The 11207-nt window shown below is 37.9% G+C and overlaps 1 protein-coding gene across 3 annotated transcripts; it reads left to right on the top strand.

Annotated features, from left to right (window-relative positions):
• The first annotated feature begins 5957 nt into the window (after nt 1-5957).
• LOC115686491 (nudix hydrolase 8-like) lies at nt 5958-10008 on the top strand. 3 transcript variants are annotated; one of them, XM_030611810.2, is made up of 9 exons: nt 5961-6527; nt 7088-7371; nt 7761-7826; nt 8001-8138; nt 8511-8588; nt 8702-8752; nt 8877-8911; nt 9306-9414; nt 9558-10008. In XM_030611810.2, the coding sequence occupies exons 1-9, from the start codon at nt 6416-6418 to the stop codon at nt 9762-9764; spliced, it is 1080 nt and encodes a 359-aa protein (XP_030467670.1). In that variant the 5' UTR covers nt 5961-6415; the 3' UTR covers nt 9765-10008. The 3 variants fall into 3 exon arrangements, with proteins under 3 accessions (XP_056160559.1, XP_056160560.1, XP_030467670.1); XM_056304585.1 differs by lacking the exon at nt 8001-8138 and having other exon boundaries at nt 5959-6527; XM_056304584.1 differs by lacking the exons at nt 8511-8588; nt 8702-8752 and having other exon boundaries at nt 5958-6527.
• The last annotated feature ends 1199 nt before the right edge of the window (nt 10009-11207 follow it).

Below are 11207 nucleotides of genomic sequence, written 5' to 3'. Positions count from 1 at the left end.
CATTCGGGAAATATGGAAAGATCGATTATCTGGATTGAACCAAATTCAACCAAATGGTAAATTCTGGTTTTATCAATAAATTGGTTTTGTTAATGTGAAGCTTTTATAATTAAACACATAAAAAGAAGCCTCAACTTTTAACCAAATAATTTGCAATATCGAATGTGATCAAAATCAAACAAATAGGGAGGTTTATCCGGTTCGGGTTAGCTTAATGTGTTGACCAAATCGACATTCAACATGCTTGAAAACCTTTTAAATCAAAAGAAATTAAAGTATTAAGAACAGCCTCTATTATCAATGAAGCAGAGGTAACAATACTAGATGTTGAGAAAGGCAGGGGACAGAATATACTAGATGTAGTCTTCGCATTATGGAAAGGCAACGCGACGTTGGATGACAGAGATAAATATAGATTAATTTCCATTTTTACCACCTTTTGTGAATATATCTTTACCTCTTGTATTACGCTCAATCATACGCGTCACTAAATATATATCATACATAAACATATCATAAATACTAAAGTTGAAACATGCGAACTTAATACTTCCTGACATAAATCAATGCATTGTCTACTTAAATAAGGAAGATTTGCTCGATCAGTCCGACCCGTAGAACAAATCTAGGCAAGAGAACACTAAAAAAAAATCACTTCCTCTCTTAACCCAATGAAGAAACAAATTCAAGCTACTCTTAACAATCGTCTCAAGGAATTTCAGACGACGTGAAAGTTATGCTTAATTGTTTCTTTACCCAAGTGATTATGTTTGACTCAAAAGATGTATGTATGGTTTGAATGTCGTCGTGCCTTGATAAATCAAAAGATTGACTCCGTTGTTACCATATGGATGGTCCACTAATGTCGTTGTGTGCATGTGAGAAAATTCAAAGCCAACCACGAAGGTCCATGCGAAGGGTCCGGTCTCTTTTCGACTTGGCTTTACTTTTACATCGCTTGGATGCATGCACTAGTATTGCTTCATGAAGTAAAACTCCTGCAATACTGGTCTACAATTCTAAAAGTTGAATAGGGTTTTGGAGTTTGATTTGTCTGGTTTAACTATTCCACAAATCGAAAGAGGTTCATTTCTGATAATCTATTTGCTTTACGAAGGTTTCTTTCTTTCTTATCTTATACATAGATCGTATGAAACTGGACATGCAAACTTAGATTATACACCATTGAAGGCACACATGATGAAGTGAATTCTTGTCTATTTGCTTGATAGCAATGATGTAAAAACCAGCTAAAGGAGTGATTTCTATTATAAATTGTTTCTTGCTTTACTTGTTTCTAGGCTTGCCAATGGATAGAGAATGCAAGAAAGATTCTTTAACGAGATGAACTAGGTCAAAGTCACACGTACGAGGGTTGCATTAATTGTATGTGTCCAACATGGGAGAGATAGTCAAAGAAATGAGAGAGCTAGTCTTCACGACCTTAATTATTTAACAGACTTAATTATTCCACGCGAAAGACCTAGAATCGAACACGTACCTTAGGTTGCAAGGGTATACGTGAATTCTTTACAAGCAGCAATGTATGACTTTTGGACCACGAATGTTTATTGTTGTCTTCTGGCTGACGAAAGGTAATCTAACCTTTTGGATTCTTCCGTAATTTTCAAACCGAAAACCTTTCTTTAATCAAGGGCTCTCGATCTTTTTTCCTTATAATAGGCCTATAGCATATAATATATTACTATAATTTCCATTTTGTTGAAGAATTCACACGACCCGTGGCCACTTTGATCTCTTCCAAGCCAACGCAAACAACGTGTGAACAAGTCTGAAATGATCTTAAATCGAAACTACGGGAAAAGTGGCAAAAAAGTCATAAACTTTTTGCATTGGTGTCAATTTAGTCTTAAATTTTTTTTGTGCTAATTCAGTCCCAAACCTTTTGCATTGATGTCAATTTAGTCCTAAATTTTTTTTTGTGCCAATTCAGTCCTAAACTTTTTGTATTGGTGCCAATTCAGTCATAAACTTTTTGTATTTGTGCTAATTCAGTCCTTTCGACCAATTTTGATCGGATTTTACTGACGTGGAGGCCGGCCGGTCACCGGCACTGACGTAGACAACTTTAATAATATTTCAATATTTTTTTGAATTTTTTCTTTTTATTTTTTTCTTTTCTTTTCTTTTTTCTCCTCCCTTTCCTCCTTCCTCCAGCCGGTCGCCGGACCGGCGACTAGCAAGAGGCCAAAGGCCGGGGCCGGCGAGGCTCCCCCTCGCCGACCACTAGCGAGGCTTGTCCTTGCCAGCGACGGCGAAGGCAAGCCTCGCCATGGTTGGGCGAGGCCCAACCGGCCGCCGGCCAATCGGCGTCCACGTCAGCAAAATCCAGCCAAAATTGATCGGAAGGACTGAATTGGCACGAAAACAAAAGGTTTAGGACTGAATTAGCATAAATACAAAAAAGTTTAGGACTGAATTGGCACCATAAAAAGGTTTAGGACTGAATTGACACAAATGCAAAAGGTTTAGAACTGAATTGGCATAAAAAAAAGGTTTAGGACTAAATTGGTATCCATGCAAAAGATTTAGGACTTTTTTGCCACTTTTCCCTCGAAACGACATAAAGAGTAAAAACCTACACCGATATCACCTCCAGCCATCAAATTTCATTTACGACGTAATATCGACGTTGACAATTTGAAAATACGGGTTCTCGATGAAGTAGTTTATTCATTTTCAGACTCCGAGACATGATCACTTTAACCAGTCAAAGTCAATTTGCCGTTCTCGTTCTGCATGGGATGACGTACGTCGGCGAAAGCGTTGTTTTTCCGGTCATCCTGTCATGTATCATTATTTCAAATTATCGTCCAAATATCGTTGTTGGACTGCATACATGTTCAATGTTAATTAATTCCTCGAAATGGACATCGTTTTTGGCTGTAAGAAGCACGTGTATCTGACCATTTGAGCCGCTAAAAGTCATACACGAATCTCATAACATGGCTGCCACATGTTACTGTATGACCATTGACTACGTATGATAACAAAAGACCTAACTCATGATTATCGATGTATAAGGAGATCAAATGACTATTTACAATGTTCATGTAGTAACTATACGTACACAATATACAGTAGAGTATAATGTTTCCCTGGAAGGTAGGATGGTCAAGTTATTGATCCTGCCAACTTAATTACATTTGAGATTAATAAAGTTTGAGATATACCATGAAGGGATGTATGAAAATGGATGATCAACTTTAATCGATGAAAGAGGATTGATTAAAGAAAACACCATAATGAAAATTCATCACAAGATTGTGGATTTTTAATCAATGTGCTAAATTGATATGCTAAATTGATATACCGGGGTTCATACAGTTGACAACCTCAAACTTTCCTTTTCGCGAAGTAAAATTGAGCCTTTTACGCAAGATCGAATATCGTTTCACCTTGCGATTTAGCTCTTTGGATGGGTAACGAGAGAGCAAGTCCGAGGCTAACTTCAATTTTGTGGAATGGTCACCATCAAAAGAAAATGACCAACTGATTAGCCATAGAAAAAGTGGGTCAATCAAATGTATGGCACTTGACAGTTAAAATGCTGCAGTGCCAATATAAAATTTGGAAAAGTGGGTTAGGAGGGAGGTTGCCTAATATAGGCCCCAATAAAATTTTGAGGGCTTTGAAACAACTCAAGGCCCAAAATTTTTCAACTCAATAAGATTCCACAGTCGTCTTGATCCATAGCTTTAATTAGCCAAGCTTCCCCATTGCAGCTAGCAGCAACTGCTCTTGTGTATAGAAGAAAACACTGAAAGACAGGCCTCTTCTTAAGGCAGAGGATTGCTTATATTTATCTATGATCGGAGCCTCTGATCGGTATCGGCATTCGGCCAGATCTGATCACTCGGAATCTGTTCGGGTTGCCTCATGTGACAGTTCTATTCTTCCTAATCCTTTGGCTAAAGATAAGGTGATCTTGTACTGACATGTTAGAACGGCTCCTCTCTCCCCATTCTTGATGCTTGGAACGCTCTTGGGGATTCAGAAGAGGCCTAAGGTGGATCGGATTAGGTTGGTTTGGTTTGCTCCTAACGTGCCAAATTTCAGTTTTTGCAGCTTGGATGATGACTTTCGATAGATTGCCCGCTTTTGATAGATTGATCCTTGCAGTCTTTTTGTGTAAATTGAAACATGAAACTCAAGATCATTCTTTCTTTCGAGTGAAATTACTCAAGACGAGCTTGGGAGATGGATGGTGATCGGAAGTTTTTAGTTATATGTTGGGCTAGAAGCACGACGAAAGGGAATGATTTCCGGAAATTGCTACTGAAAATGACATCCAATGGAGCTGGATTGACATACATCGGGCGCTTCTGGCCGTAATAATTCTCCGTCGAGCTTGTATTGAGATTTAGCTCGCTCCTGATCTTGAATTTTCGAACCGATTTCCATAAATAAAAAGGATTAAAAACATGTCAATTAATATTATCGATTTCTACCTACTCAAATCGAATCGAAATTGAATCGTGTCGGGTCCGTCCTGTGCCGTGTTTACCAATTATCGCGTCGCCGGGCTTGTCCGGTCGCACAGGACCGTCCGTTCCCGTGAACGACGGAACTTCAAAAACACACATCGAGCGGAAAGAGAAAAAAGATTAGGTGCACCAGCTCCAGGTGAACCTAACTTTCGATCCGCCGTTAAGATCCAACCGTATTTCAAATCTCGATGGGGGACCGCCGTCGCTCGGTTCGAGTTCCCACGCCTTTTTTTGTCGGTCCACGTGTTCCCGTTGATCACGTGCCTTTTTTTCTTTTATTGGTCGAGATCACGTGCTTTAATTGCTGTCCACGAGAAAATAATTTGCAGCGATCTCCCACGAAAAAACAATTTGTAGTCAATATAGGATTTGATCGATTATCGATATTTTGAGGAAATAACAACTCTCTCCTCTCGAGTCATCATAAACCAGCATTTTATAATCCCATAATAATAATAATAATAATAATAATAATAATAATAATATCACGGCACGAGAATTTTATTTTTATCGAAAATTTCTAAACTGTCTGCAAATTGGAGGGGCAGGATAATTTGTTTTTGGGGTCATATTCCCCGGCATAAAAATTGCAGATGCTTTGGACATGAACATCACTTATCCTTAGTTTGCATGTGGGCGATATCGATAAATTGTAACTGGTTGATTAAAAGTATGATCGTAAAAACTCTCGCCAATCAAGGGATGACGGAAAAAATATGGCCCATTATTTTCTCAAGATTTCTTAATCCGTTAGGAAATTATAAGAATTTACATCTTCTTTTGTCTAGGGAAGTTGTCCAATCACTCCTAAATCTATTGTGCGGATATTAATTCAGTTTTAGAGTTCTAATTTCGAGTTCTTATCTTTATACGAATTTTCAAGGGAAAATGACACAAATAGTTTTTGAACTTTGTCCCAATTAACAATATGGTTCCCCAACTTTTTATTTGTTCAATGTGATCCGTGAACTGTAGCAAAATGTGTAATGTGGTGCCTGAACTTTTAATTTATTCAATGTGGTTTATTGACTTTTGATACATATTCAATGTTATTCCTGAATTTGAATTAATGGAATGATGACATTGAACATTTTCATGAACACGTATAAAAAATTCAGGGAATACATTAAAAAAAATTAAAAATTAAAAAACCACATTACACATTAAGCTAAAGATTAGAGATCATTTGCGTCATTATCTCAATTTTCGATCTAGTCCATTCACCCTCATCCTAATCCTAGATTCGTCCCCCTAATGGCGGTTTTCGCTGCTCATGGTAGAAGTTACTGAGATGAGAGCGAGAGTGAAAACTGAAAACCATGTTCCTAATCATTGCTCGTGACGACCTTTTAGTTTTATTTCAGGATGTTCACATTCACTCCCTTCGGTTTCTTGATTCACCTGCGCATTGGGAAGAACGGGGAGATCTTTCGCTCCTCCTGTTTTTTCCCCGCGGAAACGACGTTGTTGGTTCCCCACCATTGTTTGTCCTCGTCGGACACCACCCATTTTGCACCACACGTCTGTCGAAGCGCCCACGACAAAAAAAAATGAATCTTTTGCTCCGTGATAGTGATCAATGCACCACCCAGATTTTTTTAAAGCTTTTTACACGCGTGCACATCTGCGAGTCCTCTGCGATTCTTTCACTGGGTAATGCGGTATCCAGTTTTCTTCCTAGTTCATACCGATTGGCGTAGCTTCCAAGACTCCCTTGTCTTGGTTCCGTTTGTCAATCTTGTTCCGGGATTTCTAGATTTTTCGCAGAATCCCGTGATTCTTTGGAAATAAAGTTACTATATAAGGAGAGATCTAAGGTGAGATTGGTGTTTTCGGGTGGTGGTGGTGGTGGTACTTAGCAAAAAAGTGAGGCGTGTGGGGGTGACATTTGCGAGCTGGTTATTATGGAGCTGAAACTGTTGGACGCAAAGTCTCTGTTTGCATCACAGGCTAGCCACATGGGAAAAAGATTGTGCTCACGCTCATTCTCAAACTTGCAGGCCTCTTGTTGCGGAGGTAATGCTTTTCTTGCCCGTGGGAAGCATTTGTATGAAATGATGCTCGTTTAGTATAAGTTTATTGGGGAATGATTGGAAACTTAGCTCATGAACTTTTCATGTTGCCTCAAGAATTGAAATTTTTTTCTTTTTTTTGCTGGATGTACTTGGGATTACATTGGTGTGGTTTCTGGAATCATGGATATGTGAAATTTTAGTAGTTCATGATGAGTTATCGATCTTTTCTTATCTGACATGGATGGACATGATGAAGTGATGCAAGAATGGGATATACAAATCCTTTGAGGATATGGATCTGCGCTTTTTGAACCTTAGAGTGGGAATAAATTTCTTATCTGTGCTGGTTTAGTTGAATATTTATGATGATTTGGTGAATGAAATAGTATGCATTTTTCTTAGTATGCTCCGGATATACGAGGAACTACTGATCAGCATTCCTTCTTAAGCGTCTTCTTGTTTGTAGTTTGAAATTCGTTCCAACTATGCTTTTCGTAACAAAGGAGTTGGCTTAGCCATGATTGCAGCTTATCATTTTCTCTTTGCAATTTTCGTATTCAGGTGCTTTAGTTAAGGCTTCTTATTCAAGGTCATCAAGGGATACACATCTGTCGGTCAGAGCTGTAGGTTCAGTTGCTCAGGATAAACTTTCTACGGAAACTTATTCAATTCACATAAACGGACTAAAGCCTGCAAATTCTAGTCCGTATTCCTGTGAGTTGAGAGTACTTGATGCCTATGATGATGAGTATGGGGGAGCTCTTGTTGATCCAGAAAAATTACCAGCCGAAGCAAATCTATTTGCCTCAATGCTTCGTTTATCCCTTAGTCGATGGAAAATAGAGGTATGTTCTTAATCTGGTGAAATGACCGCTAGACACATATGATGCTTCATTGGAGGAGTCTGAGTTATATAGAAGAATTTAACACTTCACATGCAGCTTAGGAGCAAGGTGATTCAATTGTGCTCGAGCTGTGTTAGTCTCACAGAAGGATATCGTGACCTACAATCTTAAAAACTTTATCTTGATTTAATCTTTTCTGCTAATGGTTACATCAAATGGAGGCAAAATTCTACTGATCTGTAATGCTAGTAAATTTTTAATTGTCTTAGTAATTTGATGCGAGTAAATTCCACATCATGTCATTTCAAATGGCATTTGGATTTCTCTGTTCCAACCAATATCTTCATTTTAATAACGACACTTATGTTCCTTCTTTGTATTAATTACAGGGAAAGAAGGGAATTTGGCTTAAGTTACCATCAGAGTTGTCTGAGTTTGTTCCGATAGCTGTTAAGGTACTCTTCTTGTCCTCAACTATCCGAGGACTAAAAAATGAAGTGACTAGTTACCTACGCTATTTTCTTTGGTTGGTGGTTGAGACAAGAATATAGAATTTCTATCAATACAAAACTCATAAAGTGAGCCGAGTATCCATAAGTTAAGTTAGTCAATTAAATTCAATGATGTAGGAAGGTTTTCAATACCATCATGCTGAAAGAGGGTATGTCATGCTGACATACTGGATTCCCGATGAACCTTGCATGCTTCCTGCTAATGCTTCTCATCAAGTAGGAGTTGGAGGTTTCGTTGTCAATGACAAAAATGAGGTGAGATTGCTTATCATGATAATTCGCTGTAAGTGCAAGGTGACCTACTAGTCTTATTTGCTTGAAATTGGGAAACGCCTTCTCCAGTGGCTTTTATACCTAATCTATGTAGGTGTCTCACTAATCCAAGAGAATTAGCTCATCTCTTAGAAAAGTAAATGGAGATTTCGAAGTAACAGAGCCACATATAGGTTGCCACAATGTGAAAATTGTTTTAGTAAGTACTGGTAAGGTATGATGGTATCAAAGAGTTTGATTGATTTAGTTTATAAATTTTGTGGGAGCATTTAATTGTTCTTATATCAGCTAGACGAGTCAATATATAATTTTACTAATCAAGACCAATAACAGAAAGAGACAAGCTTGCTGTAGGTTCTCGTAGTGCAAGAGAAGTACTGTCCTCCAACATGCCTTGGCCTCTGGAAGTTACCGACTGGATTTATTCTTGAGGTAGAGCTTTAAATTTGAAGAGTGTCACGTGTAATGTTGAAGTCAAAATTAGTGGATGCTTGTAAGAACATGCTTTTCTTATTCATTCTGTATGTTTTATCTTTTCCCATCAGTCGGAGGAGATTTTTGCTGGTGCTGTCAGAGAAGTCAAGGAGGAAACAGGGGTAAGACTTGTCTAAGCAAAGGTGTTCTTTTAAAATCCATGTAGAGAAGAAAAAGAAACTGTACAAAAGAGTTCTGAATAAATCAGTTCTAGTTTAATCATTGTTAAGTTCTTTCTCTCTGCAGATTGATACAGAGTTTATGGAAGTGATAGCATTCAGGTAATAGTATTGGTGTCTTACCCATTCGCTTCTGATCTAACTATTGTGCTAAAAACTGTCTCGGTGAAACTTTCGATTTATATCACGTGGCATTGAACGATGTTTGTAAGGAAGGAATGAGTTATGGAGTTATGTTCATTAAGATTCCTAAGAACTACAATCAGGTATAATCGTGCTTCACTGGTCAAAGTTGACATTGAACCAAATGAGAAACTTCAAATAAGGATTATACCAGGCTATGACCTGTCAGCCTTCCTTATAAGACTGCATAGCGCCATTACAAAAACGGATTGTCCTCTTGAAATTAATCTTGAAGCTGAATGGATATCTTGTTTCTGCTTTGTCTCGTCAATCGAGATGCCTGACATTCTTTCTTAGCTGATTCTCTTTTCAGGCATGTTCACAATGTGGCCTTTCAAAAGTCAGACTTGTTCTTTATCTGCATGCTAAAACCCCTATCGACCCAGATCGTTGTTGATAATTTTGAGATTGAAGCAGCCAAGGTGGGTACCTACTTGACTGTGGAACAACCAACCAGGGTTTTTCGCTATCTTTCTCGAAATTTTGTTTATCAAGTGAATTTCTATTGGACTTCAAAATAGTGTTAATATCTAATTGGAGAATTTTTGTTGATATGGTGACTCAGTGGATGCCGCTGGAAGAGTTCCTTGAGCAGCCACTCATCCAAGGCGATTCAATGTTCAAGAAAATTATTGACATCTGCATTGCTCGGCTTGGGCAAAGTTACTGCGGTTTATCGGCTTATCAAGTAATTTCCAAGTTCGACGGCAAGCAATCCTCCCTGTACTATAACGTCGTCGATTCTCGAGATTCAAACTGCCAGGCAAGCTGAAGCTCTGTGGGTTTTCGAATATGAGCTTAGTCCATTCATTGCCATCTCCAGCAGTCATAGTACTGAATGTTGCAGCAACGGGCAAGATGAACATGTAATTACAGAGGTCTTCCTTGATGTACGTAGTTATCCTAAAGCAGAGAACGTGACAGGCATTGTATATACAAGGTGTTCGGTGTATATTCCACTTAGTTGTACTTGAGCGAACACGCTGAAAGATGAATGAAGGTGATTTCTCTATCAAGCCTCGCTTTGCTGCTTCTTAAAAATGTCTTATTCACAAATGCAGTAGAGGGAATGTGAAACACATCCACAACCCAATTGTCCCTTTTATGCTTTCATGTAACACGTATCCTTGTCTGCAATATCCACAAAATGTTGTTCTTACTAGAGGTGAGCATAAGTTCTGAGTAGAATCGGGAACACGACCAAACCAGTCATGAGAACCGATCCAATTCCACGTCCTAGTGGGAATCGATATGGTTTCCCGCGCCAAAATTTTAGAACCTGTAATGTGCGGTTTGGCTCCTACGAGGAACTGAAAGTCCTAAGAACTGGATTGGGAACCAAAGAACCTAATTTTTTATATTATGTGTTTTGAACTTTTTGCTGATTATTTTGTTTTATGTGTTCATCTTTTATGAATTGTTATTATTGACAGATGGGGATTTTCATTGTTGTTTTAACTTGCATTTTAAATGAAACAAAAAAAAAATTAGCCGGTTTTCAGGTAGATCCTGAAGTCACTCGTCTCTAGGATCGGTTTAAGAGTATTTGAAGTAAGTTTCGGGTTTTAAAAACGGGGATCCGCTCGACCCTGGTTCTTCCGATATAAAAGAAAAGACAAAACACGTTGACTAGTGACAGTGATTGACACCAAAGCACAAGAATTAAATGATCTTTAGATATTATGTAATGAATGAATGGACACGTTGATGTTCCGGATATTGGGTTGGCCCCCGTTTCCCGAAAAGGATCGGCCATCCTACGATTTAAGAAATTGCTGTCGGCAAGGCTTTTCCGTTTTTGCAATTAAAACATATATATATATATATATATATATATATATTCTTTTACTGCGAATGAAATTATAAAAAATATCTTTATCTACCCTTGACTCTGATACCATCAAAAGCCTAGGATCTGGAGATTATAAATGGAGAAAATATTATATAGAGGATGAAATCTAAGAACCGGATCTAGGGGATTTGTAATAAAAAGAATAAAATAACAAAGACGTATGTAATTTTTAATCGTTATTCTAAATATTCAAAATATTTAATATATTGAGAAAATTTATAAAGGACTTCGGGTATGTTTCTAGATCTGGCTACAGAGAAGATATATTCTAATATCAAAGTACAGAATTCTACGCAGAATACTATTAAATAAATGAAATTAAATAAAATGGCGAACATTATAAATTATGTGAAGCCAAAAAGT

This window comes from Syzygium oleosum, unplaced genomic scaffold (assembly GCF_021117445.2).
Source record: "Syzygium oleosum isolate NSW1041296 unplaced genomic scaffold, Sole_v2.1 Sole_v2.32, whole genome shotgun sequence".
NCBI classification, from domain to species: domain Eukaryota; kingdom Viridiplantae; phylum Streptophyta; class Magnoliopsida; order Myrtales; family Myrtaceae; genus Syzygium; species Syzygium oleosum.
The sequence above is the reverse complement of the archived record's forward strand: the minus strand, read 5'-3'. Positions and strand labels throughout refer to the sequence as shown.

What these genes read in the sequence shown, in the direction of transcription:
- LOC115686491 (XM_030611810.2), top strand. Translation starts at nt 6,416, where the DNA reads ATGGAGCTGAAACTGTTGGACGCAAAGTCTCTGTTTGCATCACAGGCT. An exon ending in CGACTGGATTTATTCTTGAG is followed by an intron (nt 8,589 to 8,701) that starts GTAGAGCTTTAA and finishes TTTTCCCATCAG; the next exon opens with TCGGAGGAGATTTTTGCTGG. An exon ending in AAGTCAAGGAGGAAACAGGG is followed by an intron (nt 8,753 to 8,876) that starts GTAAGACTTGTC and finishes TTCTCTCTGCAG; the next exon opens with ATTGATACAGAGTTTATGGA.